The sequence below is a fragment of the Symphalangus syndactylus genome, chromosome 20 (genome assembly GCF_028878055.3).
Source record: "Symphalangus syndactylus isolate Jambi chromosome 20, NHGRI_mSymSyn1-v2.1_pri, whole genome shotgun sequence".
Lineage (NCBI taxonomy): Eukaryota > Metazoa > Chordata > Mammalia > Primates > Hylobatidae > Symphalangus > Symphalangus syndactylus.
Genome location: NC_072442.2, coordinates 38,622,359 through 38,644,154, shown reverse-complemented (window position 1 = coordinate 38,644,154; position 21,796 = coordinate 38,622,359). Strand labels below are relative to the sequence as shown.

General features: G+C 43.8%; 1 protein-coding gene across 1 annotated transcript; it reads left to right on the top strand.

Annotated features, from left to right (window-relative positions):
* The first annotated feature begins 610 nt into the window (after positions 1–610).
* On the top strand, positions 611–21,719 carry LOC129470014 (importin subunit beta-1-like). The gene is made up of 12 exons (XM_063628945.1): positions 611–736; positions 838–896; positions 3,151–3,333; positions 7,367–7,567; positions 9,017–9,169; positions 11,642–11,701; positions 13,349–13,459; positions 14,240–14,341; positions 16,807–17,031; positions 18,595–18,786; positions 19,505–19,635; positions 21,654–21,719. Exons 1-12 carry the CDS (start codon positions 697–699, stop codon positions 21,658–21,660), a joined length of 1,464 nt encoding a protein of 487 aa, XP_063485015.1. The 5' UTR covers positions 611–696; the 3' UTR covers positions 21,661–21,719.
* Positions 21,720–21,796: the final 77 nt, after the last annotated feature.

The following is a 21,796-nucleotide window of genomic DNA, read 5'->3' as shown; positions in this document are numbered from 1 at the left end:
CCTATCAACGCCTACTATCCTAGCCAATCGCGCAAGCTCCGAGTCGTGCCTTCGGTCCATCCTCCTCCCAGCGCTCAGCCGGTCTGAGCTCAAGGCCTTTACCAAGCCCACCCAATCAACGGCGGGCTCTCTCCTGCCCCATCCCAATCTCCCTCCCCCCGGCCAATCCGCGCGCTCCATTCCGCTGCCCGCCCAGCCAACCCGGGCCTTGAAACCTGCAGGCGAATGGGCACGAGTGGCCCTTCGACGCCGAGCGCCTGGCCAATTGGGGATTCCGCGTGGCCAGGGCAGCGGCCAATCGCCGTGGAGCGCGGCGCCTCCGCGGGAAGGTCCGGCCCGAATATCCCTCCGCCTTCCTCCCTCCCTTGCTCCCTCCCTGCGCGCCGCCTCTCACTCACCGCCTCCCTTCCTTCTTTCTCCCTCCGCCTCCCGAGCACCAGCGCGCTCTGAGCTGCCCCCGGGGTCCCTCCCCCGCCGCCAGCAGCCCATTTGGAGGGAGGAAGTAAGGGAAGAGGAGAGGAAGGGGAGCCGGAGCGACTACCCAGAAAGAGCCGGTGAATGGGCTTGTGGTGATCCCCGCCCCCCACCCCACCCTCCCTTCCCACCCGACCCCCAACCCCCATCCCCAGTTCGAGCCTCCGCCCGAAAGACCGGGCCGTCGTCTTAAGAGGAGTCGCCGTCGCCGCCACCTCCGCCATGGAGCTGATCACCATCCTCGAGAAGACCGTGTCTCCTGGTAGGACGCAGGAACCGGGGGTTGGGCTGAGGTGATTGGGGTGGGGGAGGGGAGGCCCGGCCCCTCTGACCCCGCTCCGTCTCCCACTTTCCTCCCCCTAGATCGGCTGGAGCTGGAAGCGGCGCAGAAGTTCCTGGAGCGTGCGGCCGTGGAGAACCTGGTGCGTGCTACTCCGCCGCGCCCATCCCGCCGCGTCCCCATCCCCTGCGTGCGGGGCCTTCCGGCCCTCCCGGAAGCCCAGGCCTCGGGAACCTACCGCGCCCCATCCCGTCCCCCTCCCCCCAACCCGGTCCAACCTAACCCCGCCATCGCGAGGCCGGTGGGTGTGTCCCGCCCCGGGCCCCGCGACTGGCCAATGGCGGGGCGCGTCGGGCTGCCTGCCGCCCAATCGTCGCGCGGCCTGAGGGCGGCGGTGCAGCGGGAGGGAGAAAGAGGGAGGGAAGGGAAGTTAGGTTGCGCGGCGCTGCGTGTTCAGCAGGGGTGGGGGTGGGGGAGTCGGGCCTAGGGGCCATGTGGAAGCTCTGGGCCCGGCCGCCCGCCCTGTCTGACCCCAGCCGGCTTCTCCTTCCTGTCCCTTGGCCCCTGTGGCTCTCCCCACCTATTTCCTAGAGCTCTGCCCTTTCCTGGCTACCTTGGTCCGTGCTCCTGGCCAGGCCTGGCATCCGACTGCCTCTTAACCCATTTCCACTAATATTTTTCCCTCTTCTGCCCGGTTATTCCTCTCTAGGGGTTTTTTCTTTTTCTTTCTTTCTTTTTTTTTTCTTTCTTTCTGACCTGGATGAGTAGAGACCTAATCACTAGGGATCTGCACCCAGAAAACAGACTGAGGCTCATCTTTGAGATGGGGCCTGTTTGCTGATGAAATCACAGGGGAAAGTTCCTCGTTTTTCATGGTTTAAAATTTAAGGGGTCCGGAGAAAATGAAGCTAACTCCGCTAGAGACTGGTCTTTTGTATAAAAATGTGGGATGGATTGGTTGAAACAGCCTAGATGCCAGTTAAGTTTCTCTTTGGTGTCCATCTCCTGTTGGGGGATGGGGTCAGAGGGAAGGATTGGATGATGCTTGACATCTTTGAGAAAGGTAACAGGAGTTAAGTCTGAATAACACTGTAACCATATGTGTTCCTTTGTGTTATATAGGCAAAATGTCAACATCAACAAAGTGACAAGACTTATTTTATACAGACTGCCTTTGAATGATTTTTTTGTTGTTGTTCTTCATATGTGCCAATTTTTACAACTAACCTGTTTATCCTTTCCCAGAAGAGTTTTTTCCACTAGTATAGGCTGATAATTCCATTTAGGGTATTATTCCTGTTTCTGCTTCTGCAAATTTTGCAAGAAGCTTTTTATCTTATTCCTAACATTCTTAACATTCTTTAGTGGTACATAATTAATAAAACTTTTACGAATTATCTTCTGCTGTGATTGCAGAACTTGTTAGCACTAAGAAAAATGTGTCTGCTTTTGGCTTTTCCTGCTAACTTTGCTGTTTGGGCACGGGTTTTTTTGGCGGAGAGAGGGGTGTGTGTGCTAAATTTTTAAACAAAGGAAGTAGTTTTTGAGGCCTGTGGATTACAAAAGGTTACAAAAGGACATGCTTTTCAGGGATCCACTGTATTCCTCAACTAAAGTCCAAATGTATAGGAGCAAGTAATTGTTGATCATTAGATACAAAGTTATTTTGCTTGAACAGCTTGCCTGAAGATTTTTTCTTTCACTTTTTCCCTGTTTCTAAATATCTTATCACTTTTCCTTATAAATCCGCTTTTTTCATTGTTTCCTTTTTGCTGAGTGCCCACAAATAAAACAGAGGATGAGGCTCGTAAGTTTGTTTTAGGCTTATCTGTATTTCCCCCTCTCATAAAAGATCACCTCCTTCCATGGGGTGAAAAGCTACCCTGCTGCTGCCATGAGATGGAAAGTTGGATCATTCTTTTGGGACCAAGGTTTTTGAAATGTAGATAAACAGTTTTATTTTCTGCCCCCCATCATAACAGGTATTCGTTCAACAAACATTGAGTACCAGACATTATTAAAAGTTCTTGGGACACCTCAGTATACATAGAAGACTGACTACTACTACCATACTCTGAAACCTTGCAATTCAGGGGGTCTAACGTGACAATTTGGGCACTAAGAATGATTTTGATAGGAAAATCTGTAATTCCTCATTAAGTGCTAGGCTCCATGAGAAAAGTGGAAGACTTCCTGTTATACTAAGTAACATTTATAAGAAGTCAGTGAAGTAAATATTTTGTGGTTTCCTGAGATGCTTATGATATATCAAAAAAAAAATTAGACATTAGTTCCCCTCCTCTCCCCTCCTCTGGTGGTTCAGTGCTCTATAAATTATCCTGAGTTCTGGAAATTCCTAAGATATTTTTATTTACAGATTTATCTTCCCTTAACAGCCCACTTTCCTTGTGGAACTGTCCAGAGTGCTGGCAAATCCAGGAAACAGTCAGGTTGCCAGAGTTGCAGCTGGTCTACAAATCAAGAACTCTTTGACATCTAAAGATCCAGATATCAAGGCACAGTATCAGCAGAGGTGGCTTGCTATTGATGCTAATGCTCGACGAGAAGTCAAGAACTATGTGAGTAACGCTTATCTGTTTGGTTATATTGCCCAGAGAACAAGAAATCGCTTTCTCAGATCTTTTGCTATTTGCATGGGATAGAGCTGACAGTGTGATAGGTTTCTGGGACCTGAACTTCACCTAAAGATAAAAATTGTCTTTGTCTTAAATCTTTCTCAACACAGCTTGTCCATTCCCATTGATGGATTGGAATTCTTTTTAGATGACTGAGGTAGGCTGCAGCCGTTTGGGAAACTTTAATTATGTGCCGTAATTTGTAAAATCTGTTTGGCTAATGGGAGTAGTGTAGAAATTGGTGCTAAATTTGTATAAAAATTAGGGAATTTGTTAATACGTATTTCCAAGCTCTCCAGAAATTCCGATTTGGTACTTCTGGGGTACAGCTCAGGGAATTTTTTTTTTTTTTTTTGGAGACAGTCTTGCTCTGTTGCCCAGGCTGGAGTGCAATGGCATGATCTCAGCTCACTGCAGCCTCTGCCTCCCAGGTTCAAGCAATTCTCTGCCTCAGCCTCCCAAGTAGCTGGGATTACAGGCACCCACCACCATGCCCAGCTAATTTTTGTGCTTTCAGTAGAGGCGGGGTTTCACCATGTTGTCCAGGCTGGTCTTGAACTCCTGACCTCAGGTGATGTGCCTGCCTTGGCTTCCCAAAGTGCTGGGATTACAGGCGTGAGCCACCTCTCCTGGCTGTTGTTGTTTTTAAATTAAGTTCTTTAGTGATCTGTCTTACGTGGGTAAGGCACAAAGAGAAGTGAGTTAAATATCTGTGCAGTCATCATTTTGTCCTTGGTGTCTGAGTGGAAACTAGTGGGGAATTCCTACATATGTACTTGTGCGGGACATGGTTATGCACATCATACTTGCCATTTCCTGGTTCTAGATATCAGCATTAGGTAAAGTAGTGCCCTGTAAGGCAATCACTTCTCTATCTGGTTGTGTACCTCCTTCTGTCACCGATCTTGCATACCCATGATAAGGAGCCAGGTTATTAAATCTAACTTGGTTTCAAATCTTTTTGGAATATGTAGAGCTGTTTCTATTCATGTTGGGTCTGCTTGTGTAATAACAACATTTTAATTCCTTCTCCCTCAGCTAAGTGACATCAATGGAAGTATATTCTATCACTGGAAATCTCGATACTGATAGTGCCCATTCAGTTTCTCATCTTCCTTAAATTACACACTAGTAAATGGGATAAGATGTAATTGGAATTGTAATTGACTTATTTTTTGGCACATCACTCTTAACACCATCCTTTTAAAAAAAAAAATTAGACAATAATGGCTGGGCGCAGTGGCTCATGCCTGTCATCCCAGCACTTTGAGAGGCCGTGGTGGGTGGATCACCTGAGGTCAGGAGTTCGAGACCAGCCTGGCCAACATGGCGAAACCCTGTCTCTACTAAAAATACAAAAATTAGCTGGCTGTGGCGGTGGATACCTGTAGTCCCAGCTACTCGGGAGGCTTAGGCAGGAGAATTGCTTGAACCTGGGAGGCAGAGATTGTGGTGAGCCAAGATTGCGCATTGCACTCCAGCCTGGGTGACAGAGTGACACTCCATTTCTTAAAAAAAAAAATAAAAATTAGATAATTTATATAGGCATGGTTAAGCCCTCTGGCATGAAAAAAAAGCTAACAGTTACCTCGGCCTTTTTCCCTTTCATAGCACAACTGATAATTAATACTAAATTTCACTGTTGATCTTTTTTGAAATCTGGATATTGGGGCACAATTGAGAGCTAGTTTCTCTTTTCTGATAATTGAATATTACTATTAAGGTTACCTCTAGTTTAAACAGAAAACTTTTAGTACTCAGGAGGTGGACATCTGTAGTTTCTAAATCACCTCAAGTAATATGGAGTCTTCAGAAAGCAATCTAAAGGAAAAAGGTAAAGGTAGAATGGGATTCAGTGCACTCCACATATGTACTAGGAGACGATGTAGTGTGGTGTGAAGGCACCCTGGACTTGGGTTGATAATACCCATTCAGCCCCTGACATTCTGGACAATTCACCTTGTTTTTCCCCCTCATTCCCTCATGTCTTTGACATACAGTTTTTGTCCATTTTAGCTCTGCTAGTCCTTGAGAGCAAAGCCTTTCATTTAACATCAATCCGAACTGTTTGTAGTTGGGTAGAGCTGATGGGGGTGGGGGCCGGGGATGGTGATATACCATATAAGAAGGAAAGGAGGAGTTCATTATTGGTTCTAGCCGCAAAGCAGGATACTAAGTGATCCGACCCAGTCAGCAGAGCTGGCCTGAATATCTGGCAGCTATTCTTTGTCCTGTGTTCATGCCAGAACAGTTAACTGTTTGCCTTTGAGTGGACTAGTGATTCTTAGTGAGTTCATTGACTGAATTAGCTGATCACGGTAATAATTAACCCTAGGTCAATTGTGGCTTCGTCTTTTATCATACCTGCGCCTTTACTCTTTACATAAATGGTGGTGTGGTTACCATGTCAAGCGAGACATGTTTAATGACAAGTGGATCTTGTTTTGACATCTGGCTAGATTTTGGTATCTGTCAGTGGTAGAGAGAACAGTTCTTTGATTCTTGGGCAAACAGAACAAATCCTTTCAGATTGGAAGTTATATAAAGATTAGTTCATAGGTGTTATTAACATCAGCAACTTTGTTTTTGTATTTAGTGATGTTGTTACTTGACCAAGGCCTTTCTATGTAAGTCACCCAGAGTGCTGGGTTGTCAATGATTAGAAGGAAAAAGTTTTGTTTCAGCCCACGTCTCATGAGTGAGATCTCCTTGGATCAGATTAGACAGTGATCTACTGTGAATAAGACCCACCCGAATGCCCCAGAACTAGCTTCATTCTAGTGTCCACGTCTGTCCACAAAACGAGGTTGTGAACCATCCTTTCCTTATTAATGGCAACAATGAGCCTGGAAGATGAGTTTTGTCCCCATCTCGCTCCTTTGCCATTTACTGCTACCTCCGATTGTAACTTCTGGTTGCCCACCTCATGTCGAAGGTTGAAGTGAGGTGGGATGACTGGTTTTGTTTCTAGGTTCTAGGGCAGTGTTGATTATGCTGATGTTGCTACTGAGGCTGGCTTTTTCTGACAGCCTTTTCTACTTCTCCGTATTATAGATAAGAATTCTGAGGCCAGGCACGGTGGCTCACGCCTGTCATCCCAGTACTTTGTTAGGCCGAGGCGAGTGGATCACCTGAGGTCAGGAGTTCGAGACTGTCCTGGCCAACATGGTGAAATCCCACCTCTACTAAAAATACAAAAACTAGCCGGGCATGGTGGAAGGCACCTGTAATCCCAGCTACTTGCTGGGGGGAGCTAAGGCAGGAGAATCACTTGAACCTGGAAGGCGGAGGTTGCAGTGAGCCGAGATCGCACCATCATGCTCCAGCCTGGGGGACACGAGCGAGACTTTGTCTCAAAAAAAAAAAAAAAAAAAGAATTCTGAGACAGCTGCCTGGGCACAGTGGTCCACACCTGTAATCCTAGCACTTTGGGAGGCCAGGAATTTGAGACCAGCCTGGGCAACATAGGGAGACCCCTATCTCTACAAAAAATCCAAAAAAGTTAGCTGGGTGTGATGGCATGTGCTTGTAGTCTAAGCTACTCGGGGAGGCTTGGGAGGTCGAGGCTGCAATATCGTTGTGCCGCTGCACTATCGTTTTGCTACTGCACTCCACCCAGGACAACTGACTGAGGCCTTGTATGTTCCTTTTTTTTTTTTTTTTTTTTTTTTTTTTTTTGAGCCTGGGCAATATGGTGATGCCCTGTCTCAACAAAAGATAGCTGGGCGTGTCAGCATATCCACCCCTGTAGTTCAGGTACTCAGGAGCCTGAGGCGGGAGGATAGATTGCACCATAGAGATTGAGGCTGCAGTGAGCTGTGATCGTGCCACTGCCCTCCAGTCTGGGCAACAGAGTGAGACCCTGTCTTAAGAAAGAAAAAAAAAAGAATTCAGAGACACTAATATAAGTATGGTGGTGAGCAAAATGTGGTCAAATAGTGTTAGAAATTTGTATCTTTTGTCTTTTTTGGTGCAGGTTTTGCAGACGTTGGGCACAGAAACTTACCGGCCTAGTTCTGCCTCACAGTGTGTGGCTGGTATTGCTTGTGCAGAGATCCCAGTAAACCAGTGGCCAGAACTCATTCCTCAGCTGGTGGCCAATGTCACAAACCCCAACAGCACAGAGCACATGAAGGAGTCGACATTGGAAGCCATCGGTTATATTTGCCAAGATATAGTAAGTGCTTGCCTAATGTATCTGGTTTATATACCTCTGATTGCCTCTAGCTGTGACATGAATGATATTAGTACTACCTTACTGAATCACGAAGAAAGCCAAGCTAAATTACACAGTGTTTTGAAAGTGAGACTGATTTATTTCCCTTAGGCCTCTGTCTTCACATTGCTAATCATGCCCTAAAGTAAAGAAACTTGAGGATTGCAAACTGAAAACAGAAGTCTGTGTCTGAAGAGTCTTAGATTCTAGACTTACAAAATGAGGATATTCTCATTTGGAGCATCCCTGACCCAATCCTTTTTCTTAAGATCCTGAATGTACCATGGATGTTGTGGCGCATTTTCTTTTACTACATTACGGAAAGTTTTGCCAACATTCGATGTAGTTGGTTTAGCCACTGGAGACACAGTATTAGATGTAGCCCTCCCAGCACTGTTGTTCCTGATGAGGTTACCACTCTTGGTGTGTATTTTAATATATAGACTTTATGAAGCAAAGGAGCCCACAGCACTTGACCCGGACTTAGACTCCCTAGATGTGCCCAGGTGTTGATCCTTGGCCTTGGCCCTTAAATATCCTGAAGCTTTACTTTAGAGTACAGATGGCCTGGAAAACACCAACAGACTGCCATCTCCATTTGCACAGAAGCGGGGAAGAAAGCTAATATTACCTCATACCCAGAGTCATTATGTTAAGAAGTCAAAGATGAAGTTGATGAGTTTGACTTGCTTTTGTTCAGTTTTGGACTGCCAGTACCATGAGATGATTTTGCAGGTGGTTTGCAGTACTACTCCCAAATGGAAATGGGTGGGGAAAGATCACCAAGTCATGATACTTTCTTGAGTGAACTTTACAGTTAAAAGGACTGCTGATTAAGCCAGGCACAGTAGCTTACACCTGTAGTCCCAGCTGCTTGGGAAGCTGAGGTGGGAGGATCACTTGAACCCAGGAATTTGAGGGTGCAGTGCACTGTGGTAGTGCCTGTGAATAGCCACTGCACTTCAGTCTGGGCAGTATAGACCCTGTCTCTTAAGAACAGAAAAAGGACTGCTGATTAGTCGTGAGCTCCTTATGGCAGTTATCTGGAGGGGATTGATTCCAGCACCCTCCTCAGGTACCAAAATCCTCAGATGTTCAAGTGTGTTACATAAAATGGTGTAGTATTTGCATATAACCTATGCAGATCCTCCCATATACTTTAAATCATCTCTAGAATACTTACAATACCTAATTCAATGTAAATGCTATATTAATAGTTGGTATACTGTATTAAGGGAATGACGACAAGAAAAAAAGGTGTACATGCACCTTTTGGTGCAGTACAAATGCAACCATCCATTTTTTTTCCTCTAAATATTTTCAATCCATAATTGCTTGAATCCACAGATGTGGAACCCATGGCTGCAGAGGGCTGACTGCATGTTCATTGCACTTCTCTGCTTGTTACAGGACCCAGAGCAGCTACAAGATAAATCCAATGAGATTCTGACTGCCATAATCCAGGGGATGAGGAAAGAAGAGCCTAGTAATAATGTGAAGCTAGCTGCTACTAATGCACTCCTGAACTCATTGGAGTTCACCAAAGCAAACTTTGATAAAGAGGTAAGTTTTTTGACAATAAGGTGTAGATTCAGACAGTAAGGGATGAAAGTTAAATGAAAGTTTTTTGTTTTGTTTTCTTAAGTTTGTGATTTAGAAAGTACCACCTACTTAAAAGTATTTGTTTGTAGTTTAGTTGAGTTCGTGTTGTATGAGATATCCCCATGGAGTGTTTGCCGTTTCTCATCGTGCTTTTGGAAATAAAGTGTTTCTAAGCTTAGGTTTTTCCTTTTGCAGTCCAAAGTGTGGAATGTCGTTGGGTTTTTTAAAATTATAGGGCGTGGTGGTGCATACTTGTACTCCAGCTACTTCAGAGGCTGAGGCGGGAGGATTGCTTGAGGCCAGTTGTTCAAGGCCAGCCTGGGCAACAAAATCAGATATCGTCCCTTAAAAAAAAAGAAAGGAATAGGCTGGGCGCTGTGGCTCAAGCCTGTAATCCTAGCACTTTGGGAGGCTGAGGCGGGTGGATCATCAGGTCAGGAGTTTGAGACCAGCCTGACGAACATGGTGAAACCCTGTCTCTACTAAAAATACAAAAAAATTAGCCGGGTGTGGTGGCGTGCACCTGTAATCCCAGCTACTCAGGAGGCTGAGGCAGGAGAATCACTTGAACCTGGGAGGCAGAGGTTGCAGTGAGCCGAGATTGCACCACTGTATTCCAGCCTGGGCGACAGAGCGAGACTGTCTCAAAAAAAAAAAAAAAAAAAAAAGAAAAGGAAAGAAATTATGGTATGTACTATATACTTTGGTATACTTTGGTTTCTTTTAAGATTGTGTGAATCTTTTGCCTTGTACTAAAGATTTTGTGGAGGCCGGGTGCTGGGGCTCACATCCAGTAATCCCAACACTTTGGGCCACCAAGGCAAGAGGATCACTTGAAGTCAGGAGTTTGAGACTAGCCTGCACAACATAACAAAACCCTGTCTCTAAAAAAAAAGATTTCTGTGGAGAGGAACAACTGAGTTGTTAACCAGTTTTGTGAGCTCTTGTGTTTACAGGGCTTATAATGGAAAAAAAAGAATGAAAAATGAAATAAATAAAAATTATAGCAATTGGTGTGTTTCATACTACCTTAGGAAGGTGTTTTTAAGAAAAAGGATATATAGGCAGGTGCTCTGGCACATGCCTGTAATCCCAGCTACTTAGGAAGCTGAGGTGGGAGGATCACTTGAGCCTGGGAGTTCAAGGCTCAAGATTTCAACACCGTACTTCAGCCTGGGCAACAGTGCAAGACTCTGTCTCCAAAACATATATATATGTATATATGTATATGTATGTGTATGTATAATATATATGTAAACATTTTGGCTGAAAATGCAATGAATAACATAAAATTGACCATCTTAAATCATTTTTAAATGTATAGTTAAGTAGATTCACATTGCTGTGGAAACAATCTCCAGAACTTTTTCATCTTGCAAAATTGAAACTGTACATACAGAACAACAACTCCTCATTTCCCCTTTTCTCAGCCACTGGTAACCACCATTTTACTTTCAGTTTCTATGTATTTTACTACTCTAACGAAATACCTTACGTAAGTGGAATCATATAATATTTGTCTTTTTGCGACCGGTTTGTTTTACTTAGTATGATGTCCTCGAGATTGATCTAAGGGGTAGCATTTGTCAAAATTTGCTTTTTAAGGGTGATTAATATTCCATTACATGTATATGCCACATTTTGTTTATCTAGTCGTCCGTCCATGGCCATTTGGTTTGCGCCCGCGTTTTGGCTATTGTGGGTAATGCTGCTATGAACATGGGCATGCATGTGTATCTTTGAGACTCTGCTTTCAGTCCTTTTGGGTAAATACCGACAAGTAAAATTGCCGGGGTCATGGTCTGAAAGTATTTCTGTATGTATGTTTGTTGACACTTTAGCTGGCTTTTTACCATTTCTTGACTTTGGAAAGGTCTGAAACCCCAGAGCAAATGGCAATTCTAAGTGATTAGAAAACTGGATTTTTGTTTAATAGATTTTGGAAGATTTAGGAGGGTAGCACATAAAGCTCATTCTCCGTTTTCTCACCACATTTGATGTGAATTTGCTACCTCAGAAAACAAATTTGGTCTCTGAAATAAAGCAGATATTTTGAATTCTCTTATTTTAGCTATAAGGAAATTGATTTTCCTACATGTAAATTTTTATCTTTTAACCAACCATTTTTATTTAAACCTTGTGACCTACATTTTTCTGTTTCCTCCCTGAAGTCTTTGTTAGTGAGGGGTCATTTTGGAGATTAAAAGATTAGGGACCTCATTGGAGGGCAAGTCACATAGCAGACACCGAAGGTAAACTCTTTATAGCCTTTATAGTGCTGTACCATCTCAAGGGAGAGTGGCTTGATTGTACCAGGCAGGGCTGTGTGGGGCCCTGAGGGAGCGAGAGGTTTTCCTTGTGGAGGGAGGCTGGAAATCTTCCTATGTACAGGTTATGCTCTCCTAATTCTCTTTATTTTTATTCCTCCTACAGTCTGAAAGGCACTTTATTATGCAGGTGGTCTGTGAAGCCACACAGTGTCCAGATACGAGGGTAAGTGTTAGGTTATATGAAAAATCTGTCTCGTATCTTTCCTAGGAAATGTCAAATCTAATATAAGTTTAAAATACTGGGAATCAGTTGACTTGAGCAATAAGGTTTGATTAATATTGTTACTAATAATTAATATTCTGGCTGGGCATGGTGGCTCACACCTGTAATCCCAGCACTTAGGGAGGCCATGGCAGGCAGTTCACCTGAGGTTAGGAGTTTCATACCTGTCTGGCCAACATGGTGAAACCCTGTCTCTACTAAAAATACAAAAAAATTAGCTGGGTGTGGTGGCACGTGCCTGTAATCCCAGCTGCTGGGGAGGCTGAGGTACAAGAATCGCTTGAACCTGGGAGGCGGAGGTTGCAGTGAGCCGAGATCATGCCAGTGCAAACAGACTCCATCTCAAAAAGTAATAATGATAATTAATAAAAACATTGGAGAAGAGGGAAGAATTGTAACGGAGGTTGCCATCCTCTTAAAAAAGGTTTAAGGGGCCAGTGTGGTGGCTCACTATAATCCCAGCAATTTGGGAGGCCAAAGCAGGAGGATCACTGAGGTCAGGAGTTGGAGACCAACCTGGGCAACATGGTGACACCATCTCTACTAAAAAATATGTATACACAAATAAACAGTTAAGGGAGAAAAGGTTTTCGATCAGCTTCGCTACTTCATTGCCATAGGTTATTCAAGCCATTTCTACTAAAAAATATATATACACAAACAGTTAAGGGAGAAAAGGTTTTTGATCAGCTTTGCTACTTTATTGCCATAGGTTATTCAAGTGATTGTTTTCCCCTGTAGCCATTAAAGCAGCTTTGCTATTGCTATACCCAAAACCTGACCCTTCAAGAAGATAGAAGTAACATCTTCAGTCTGAATAGTATTAGTGAATTTAGCCCTACCATGGGTTCCACACGCACCTTTAATGCAAAAAAAAAAAAAAAGGACTGAGGCCAGCCGCGGTGGCTTACGCCTGTAATCCCAACACTTTACAGGCGCATGTCTGTAATCCCAGCTACTCAGGAGGCTGAGGCGGGAGAATCGCTTGAACCCAGGAGGCGGAGGGTGCAGTGAGCCAAGATCACGCCATTACACTCGAATCTGGGCCACAAAGCGAGACTCTGTCTCAAAAAGAAAAAAAAAAACCTGCATTTTGAAAATCTGAGGCTAGGCATGGTGGCTCACGCCTGTAATCCCAGCACTTTGGGAGGCTGAGACTGACAGATCACTTGAGTCCAGGAGTTTGAGACCAGCCTAGGCAATATGGTGAAACCCGCCTCTACAAAATATACAAAAATAAGCCAGGTGAGGTGGCATGCACCTGTGGTCCCACCTACGCAGGAGGCTGGGGTGGGAGCCCGGGGGGTGGAGGTTGTTTGAGCCCGGCAGGTGGAGGTTGCAGTGAGCTGAGATTGTGCTACTGTACTCCAGCCTGGGTGACAGAGTGAGACCCCATCACCAAAAAAAAAAAAAAAAAAAAAAAAGAAACAAAGAAAATCTTTCTTTTTCTATCTTTTCTTTCAAGCCTAGCTTGCTTTTTATAAGTTACATTTCTGAAATTTGCATGTCTGTGGTTAAAGCTGGGTTGGAGCGGGGACTCACTTGAATCAGTACTTATTTGGGGCCTGGGGTGTTTTTCTTCTTAAGATCACAATCGAAGCAATGAAAAGTGACATTGATGAGGTGGCTCTACAAGGGATAGAATTCTGGTCCAATGTCTGTGATGAGGAAATGGATTTGGCCATTGAGGCTTCAGAGGTGAGCTGGGGAGAACTATTATTCTGAATAGGCTTTGGGACATATCTCATTTGTGGATGATACTCCCCTTCTAGGGGAACTTTATTCTGTCTGGGTTTAGAGGGTATCTCCATTGGCAGAGATTTTGATTTTTCTGCTAGCCAGAGCCCTTCATGAAGGAGGCACATCAGTAATGAGGGCTCTCACGTTTTTGCCAAGCAGTCAGGCATGATTGATCGTAAATAGTGGTATTATCACAGTGAACACAAGGGGGCAGCAGGCTGTCGCAGTTTACCAAGGTGATACCTGATGCTGAATTATTTCCTTTTGGAAGTCCTGATGCAAGCCTGGGATGTATAATTGATACTTTACTAGCTCTGGTGAAAGAGTCAGATATGGAGGAGAAGGGGGAGTTCTCTACTTGGGATCTTTGAATTCACGTTTTGTTTCTAGCTTGGTCTTTACACACTTTATTTCAGGACAAGAATAAGTTTCTTTTTGGCATCTTTAGGCAAACTGGATGTGTGTGTTGATCCAAGGAACACTGAAATATCAGGTTGTCCATATGAATTGAACTTACGAAAAAAAGTTATACTTAATGTTGCCTTGGACCTATAATTTATGGCCTAAAAGATTCTCACTGAAGTAGACCAAAAAGTTAGCACTTTCCAAGATCACATTGTATGTTACCATTTGTTCCTGTACGTTTCTGTTAAGAGACCCCTGGTCAGCTGTCATTGTATGCCTTTAGTATACAGAGTTTGGTTGCTTTTGTCTAGAATTTGCTTTGTTTCTCCTCAGGCAGCAGAACAAGGACGGCCCCCTGAGCACACCAGCAAGTTTTATGCCAAGGGAGCACTACAGTATCTGGTTCCAATCCTCACACAGACACTAACTAAACAGGTGAGTTACCTTCCAAATATAGGTAGGTAAGCTGTGAAACCTTACTAACAGTAAACTGTTTGTGGAACAGTTTCCATGGAAGGAACTTCGCAACCCATCAACTATTTGATGTTCTGTTGTTGATGACTCAGGAACAGCTAAGCTGGATCTACAAGATCCCCTGGGCTCTGACTTCTTTGTGAAGGAGAACTGAGTCTTAACATCTCAGATGCGTCTCGCTCAGGAATGAGCCACATGCTGCTCTGATTTCCTGAGTGCTCCGTTGTCCAAACTCCTAAAAGAGAGGTGCTCTATCAAAGCTTCAGTGAAGCAAGGTTGGGAGCAAAGATGTGCTGGTTTTAGGCCACTTGTGTATCTGTTCTAATATCTAGGATACTTTCGTGATTTCACAGGGTGTATGTTTTTAAAATGCTAAGGAAGTTGGATATGAGTTATTCAGATCCTAATGAAGGACCCCAACCCAAGAAAGAAACCCTGCTACTGATCCTTTAAGATAATTAACTTCAATTATTAAGATTCAGGATGAAAGTAAAGTGACAAGACTTCATAAAGATTGGGATCTAATGAGTAAATATGGAAGTTCTTTTATGAGGACCGTGTCCTGGTTGCTTTTGTTCTCCTGACTTTATGCAACACAGTGTTTCTTGATACGGTGTTTGGGAAGGTTCTTCTGGTGCATGTGAAGTATTACCAAAGAGCTGCTAGTACTCTGAGGAAACAATGCTGGTAACTGAGCACTGCGTCATTTCTTTGTATACAGGAATGTAATTGTTTTTAGGGATGTGTATGATTCTCAATATAGCAGTTTCAAAAGCTAAGTAGGGATGTATTTGGATTAAAATGAACTGGGTGTTCCCTTAAATTTTCATCTCTCCTTTCAGGGTTTTTTTGTTTTTGTTTTTTCTTTTGTTTTGAGACGGAGTCATACTCTGTCTCCCAGGCTGGAGTGTAATGGCATGATCTTGGCTCAGTGTACCCTCTGCCTCCTGGGTTGAAGCAATGTCCCACTCCAGCCTCCCCAGTAGCTGGAAATACAGGCGTGCACCACCACGCCCAGCTAATTTTTGTATTTTCAGTAGAAACGGGGTTTTGCCATGTTAGCCAGGCTGGTCTCTGAACTCCTGACTTCAAGTGATCCACCTGCCTCAGCCTCCCAAAGTGCTGGGATTACAGGCGTGAGCCACTGCACCCGGCCTACTTTCTTATATTTTTATTGTGCTTTTCCTATTTGAGAACAAATTATTCTTTGTGTGATTTTCTGAAACTGCATAGGCAACGTGCCTTAAGTTTACTATGTGGTGTGAATGGCCACAATTAGGAAGCTATACCTTGGATTCTAACTTAAGAGGAGATATTAGTGGAATCTTTTCTTCTTTGAACTTTTGTGTTTTTGGTTTTTGGTTTTTTGTTGAGGGTTGGGGGGTACAGAGTCTTGCTCTATCACGCAGGCTGGAGTGCAGTGGGGCTGTCTTGACTCACTACAACCTTCATCTCCCAGGTTCATGTCATTCTCTTGCCTCGGCCTCCCGAATAGCTGGGATTAACAGGCGTGTGCCACTATACCCAGCTAGTCTTTGTATTTTTAGTAGAAACGAGGTTTCACCACGTTTACCAGGCTGGTCTCGAAGTCCTGACCTCAAGTGATCTGCCTGCCTTGGACTCCTAAAGTGCTGGGATTACAGGCATGAGCCACTGCACCTCGCCTCTTTTTTGAACTTTTGATTGAATCATGTCTTCCTCCCAGTCATGAAACTCCCTCACTTTCCTGGTCTTTTATTCCATAGGTTAATTTTTGTTGATTTTGGACTTTATTTATTATTTTTTTTAATACTATGTCTTTTGTTTTTTTTTTTCTGAGACAGAGTCTCACTCTGTTACACAGGCTGGAGCACAGTGGCACAATCTCGGCTCACTGCAACCTCCGCCTTCCAGGTTCAAGCAATTCTCCTGCCTTGGCCTCCTGAGTAGCTGGGACTACAGGCACGTGCCACCACACCCAGTTAATTTTTGTATTTTTGGTAGAGATGGGGTTTCACCATGTTGGCCAGGCTGGTCTCAAACTCCTGACCTCAGGTGATCCACCCACCTTAGCCTCCCAAAGTGCTGGGATTACAGGCATGAGCCACCGCGCCTGGCCGATTTTGGACTTTACATAACTGGAATCATACAGCATACACTCTAGTTCTGTATTTTGTTCTAAATGTTTGGAATTCATTCTTTTTGGATGTAGTTGAAATTTTTTCATTCTTGTTGTGTAGTACTAAAGGGAATCTTCTTCCATCTGAATCTCGTTTAACAAAGGCTATGCTGTGATGAATGTTTGTGGAAGAGACAAAATACAGAGGTCTTATATTTTATTTCCTTGGAGTTTTAGTTCTAAAGACATTCAAGAGTAGTCGGAGGACCTTTAGAGTTAAAATGATTCTTTGGACAAAATCTTAACTAGTGCCATATTCTTTCACCAGGACGAAAATGATGATGACGATGACTGGAACCCCTGCAAAGCAGCAGGGGTGTGCCTCATGCTTCTGGCCACCTGCTGTGAAGATGACATTGTCCCACATGTCCTCCCCTTCATTAAAGAACACATCAAGAACCCAGATTGGCGGTACCGGGATGCAGCAGTGATGGCTTTTGGTTGTATCTTGGAAGGACCAGAGCCCAGTCAGCTCAAACCACTAGTTATACAGGTGAAGCTGAGGGATTTTTGGAGTAGAAAGTAGGATATTTATTGTTTAAACTTAAAGCATATCTTTATTTTTCAAAACAAAACTGTAAATTGTCATCTACAAAGATTATTTCTAGATACTTGTTTACTTTTAATGAGGGTAAAATACATTCCTTAGGTTTTTAATTACATAAGTCAGCATGATCCAGAGACGTTTGAAAAAAGCCAAAAGAGAAAAGTCACCTTTAATTTCATTGCCCAGAAATACCACTCTTAACTCTGTATTTATTCTTGAACCTTTTTCCTGTGTGCATGTCTGTGCAACAGGCTCTTCCTGTGCAGATTGTTTTATAACTTGTTTCTTCATTTAATACTATGTTGTAAACATTTCCCGATAATTTTTTTTTTGCACCTAGCGCTGATTCCCCATAATTTTTTTTTTTTTGAGACGGAGTCTTGCTGTCGCCCAGGCTGGAGTGCAGTGGTGCCATCTCGGCTTACTGCAAGCTCTGCCCCTCGGGTTCACGCCATTCTCCTGCCTCAGCCTCCCGAGTAGCTGGGACTACAGGTGCCCGCCACCACACCCGGCTAATTTTTTTGTATTTTTAGTAGAGATGGGGTTTCACCATGTTAGCCAGGATGGTCTTGATCTCCTGACTTCGTTATCCGCCCGCCTCGGCCTCCCAAAGTGCTGGGATTACAAGCGTGAGCCACTGCACCCAGCGATTCCCCATAATTTTTAATAATGGCATTATTATTCTATTCTTTGGACAAAATGTCTTTTATGTAATGAAAATGTTCTTACGGAAATGTTGTGCTTGTTTTGCTATTATAAGTCGTGCCATCGCACTCCAGCCTGGGCAACAAGAGCGAAACTCTAACTCAAAAAAAAAAAAAGAGTTACAGTTGAGTTTAGTGCTTAAAGAATTCAGTCTTTCAGTCTCCTGGATATAGCCAGATGCCATCATAGCTGCATCCTGAGAATTCTGAGTATCTGAGTAATTCTTTTTTTTTGAGGTGGGGAGGCGGGGGGATGGAGTCTTACTCTGTCACCCATGCTGGAGTGCTGAAGTGCAGTGGTGCAATCTAGGCTCACTGCAACCTCCAGCTCCCCAGCTCAAGCAATTCTCGTGCCTCAGCCCCCTGAGTAGTTGGGACTATGTGCCACCATGCCGAGCTGATTTTTGTGTTCTTAGTAGAGAGACCGGGTTTCATCATGTTGGCCCGGCTGGTCTTGAACTCCTGACCTCAAGTGACTCCTGACCTCAAGTGATGTGCCTGCCTCAGCCTCCCAGAGTGCTGGGATTACAGGCATGAGCCATCATCATGCCTGGCCTCTGAGTAATTTATTGCAAACTACTAAAAGCATTTACACCAAATTCTTAATATAAAACTCTAAACTGGAGTTTTGAAAGATATTTTCAAATATTTTGAAAGATGTTTCACACCATGTCCTGTAAAATTACAAAAGTATCTTGGTGACTTTTTTGAGTTAAGCCATCCATCAGTATTTCTTTTTCTGGGGTAGTAGTTAACATGAATTTTAATCATTGTTTTGCTTTGCTAATAACTGTTATATTTTCAGGCAATGCCCACCCTAATAGAATTAATGAAAGACCCCAGTGTAGTTGTTCGAGATACAGCTGCATGGACTGTAGGCAGAATTTGTGAGCTGCTTCCTGAAGCTGCCATCAATGATGTCTACTTGGCTCCCCTGCTACAGTGTCTGATTGAGGGTCTCAGTGCTGAACCCAGAGTGGCTTCAAATGTGTGCTGGGTAAGGGATTTTCTTCCTGGTGAGAAAAAGAGCTTGCCTGCGCCACTGGCAAGAAAGTAGAAGGTGTGGGAGAGAAATCAATCTGCCTCACTGGAAAGCTTTTTCTGAGTAGCATTGTCTTTCTAATTTATTCAGTTAAAATGTGGGGGAGATTCCAACTGCAAGAGCCAGTGGGAACAGTTGACTTATGGTTACTGGTTCCTGAACCACTTAGAACAGTCATGGTAACCCAGTGGGCAAACTGGACTTGGGTTGCTTTCTTGAATTGCTTGGGGACAAGAAGTTTTGATTAAGGTAGAGAGTTTTCGGCTACAAGAAGTATCATTGCTGAGAAGAGAGCAAGAGGGAAGGAAGGTAGGCGGCCTAAATGCTGAGTCAGTATAGGCTAATGTAATTGGTTAAGGGGAGGAAGTTCAAATAAGGAAGGAATGGGGCTAAAAGTCTTTCTGTGAAAGGAAACAAATGAAATGGCAGGTATTGTTGAAAGTACTCTGCTGCTTAGAGAGTTGTCAGATTATCAGACAGGGTGAACAGAAAGTACAAATAAAATAAATAAATAGTTAGTTTAAAAGATACCTGTAAAATGCTGTCTTGAGATGACCTTGGCAGAAAAAGTTGGAAGTTCACTGACACAGCCCAAAGTATCTTAATGAAAAATGAGATAATCCTAAGGTATGGGATTCTTTCAGGATTAACATTGAACCTATCTGCATTTCAGGCTTTCTCTAGTCTGGCTGAAGCTGCTTATGAAGCTGCAGACGTTGCTGATGATCAGGAAGAACCAGCTACTTACTGCTTATCTTCTTCATTTGAACTCATAGTTCAGAAGCTCCTAGAGACTACAGACAGGTAACTGATATTTTACAGAAATGAGTGACGTCTTTGCATCCAAGTTCTATTGCCTTCTGTGTGGAGGATATCTAGCTTAATCATAGAAGCATAGTGAGACAGGACAAGACTCTACCTTCTCTAGAGGAATTAAAAGAAACCCGCTGGGCATGGTGGCTCACGCCTATATTCCCAGCACTTTGGGAGGCCAAGGCGGCTGGATCACCTGAGGTCAGGAGTTCGAAAGCAGTCTGGCCAACATGGTGAAACCCCGTCTCTACTAAAAATACAAAAAATTAGCCGGCTGTGTTGGCGCATGCCTGTAGTCCTAGCTACTCGGGAGGCTGAGGCAGGGGAATTGCTTCAACCTGGGAGACGGAGGTTGCAGTGAGCTGAGACTGTGCCATTGCACTCCAGCCTGGACAACAAGAGTGAAACTCGTCTCAAAAAAAAAAAAAAAGGAATCCCATGATTGATTGATTGGTTTGTTTAAACATGGAGGAAGAAATGCAGATTCCACCTACCTTAGAGTTGTTCAGTTTACAGCTGAAATCTGAATATCGTGTAATTTCTCTACTTTCTTTGTAGAGAGTAATTGATCTAGAGAGGTTCCTTCATTTTGCAGCATTGACAGTTAACAGGAGTATTTGGTTACAAGAGAAATGATAGTACTCATTATGAATTTGATTGCCACACCAAATCAGTAACTACCATTTTTATTTTATTTATTTATTTATTTATTATTATTATTTTTGAGACGGAGTATTGTTCTGTCACCCAGGCTGGAGTGCAGTGGCACAATCTTGGCTCACTGCAACCTCCTCAAGCGATTCTCCTGCCTCAGCTTCCTGAGTAGCTGGGACTACAGATGCATGCCACCATGCCCGGCTAATTTTTGTATTTTTAGTAGAGACGGGGTTTCACCGTGTTGGGCATGATGGCCTCGATCTCCTGACCCTTGTGATCCACCTGCCTTGGCCCCCCAAAATGCTGGGATTACAGGCATGAGCCACCATGCCCAGCCAACTACCATATTTTTATATAGGATGAAGAACTTGGGGTAAATACAGTTGACTTAGAAACAAGCTTTTGAAATGTTGTTTAAAGGGATTATAAGTTGGAGACAACCTTTAATGATTTATGTTTTGTATGAGCTATACCTAAAGTCATGAGCAAAGTAAACCTTCAGGAAGAGAGCTGAGCATAAAATCTGTTTTTTTTTGTTTTTGGAGACAGTCTTCTCTTGACACCCAGGCTAGAGTGCAATTGTGCAATCTTGGCACACTGCAACCTCCCGGGTTCAAGTGATTCTCGTACTTCAGCCTCCCGAGTAGCTGGTACTAAAAGTGCCCACCGACATGCCTGGCTAATTTTTATATTTTTAGTAGAGATGGGGTTTCGCCATGTTGGCCAGGCTGGTGACAAACTCCTGACACCTCAGGTGATCTGCCCGCCTCGGCCTCCCAAAGTGCTGGGATTACAGGCGTGAGCCACTGCGCCTGGCCCTGTTTTTGTTTTTTGAGACCGAGTTTCGCTCTTGTCACCCAGGTGGAAGTGCAGTGGTGTGGTCTTGGCTCACTGCAACCTCTGCCTGCCGGGTTCAAGCTATTCTCCTGTTTCCGCCTCCTGAGTAGCTGGGATTGCAGGTGCCCACCACCATGCCCTGCTAATTTTTTATATTTTTAATTAGAGACGGGGTTTTGCTATGTTGGGCAGGCTGGTCTCTAACTCCTGACCTCGTGATCCTCCTGCCTTGGCCTCCCAATGTGCTGGGATTACAGGCGTGAGCCACCACGCCCAGCCAGAGGTGCTTTTTAAGGAAACAAAAATGTCCTGCCAATAGACCTTAATATCAGATTAGGGATGCTGATTATGGGTATTGTGCCCTCAATCATCATTTGAGGGAGATAACAGAAATGTATTTAAGTACCACAAGTAGGATTCTGTGAAACCTTTAATATTTAATAGTTTTTGTGAGGTATGTTATTTTGCTTTTCAAAAGCAATGTTTTTATTGAATATAAAAGTGTATGTTTTCAGCTGTTAAAGAATCATTGACTACAGATCTACAAACAAAAGGATACTCCAAATTGAAACCGACAAAAATTAAGAATATTTTATCAGGTAAACATAGCTAACCCTTCTTCTTAAAGTAATTATGAAACGTATTTGTTTTTTGTATG

Coding starts and splice junctions, on each gene's coding strand:
- LOC129470014 (XM_063628945.1), top strand. CDS start 697: ATGGAGCTGATCACCATCCTCGAGAAGACCGTGTCTCCTG. Junction 17,032..18,594: donor TCAAACCACTAGTTATACAG/GTGAAGCTGAGG, acceptor TTATATTTTCAG/GCAATGCCCACCCTAATAGA. Junction 18,787..19,504: donor TGGCTTCAAATGTGTGCTGG/GTAAGGGATTTT, acceptor TCTGCATTTCAG/GCTTTCTCTAGTCTGGCTGA.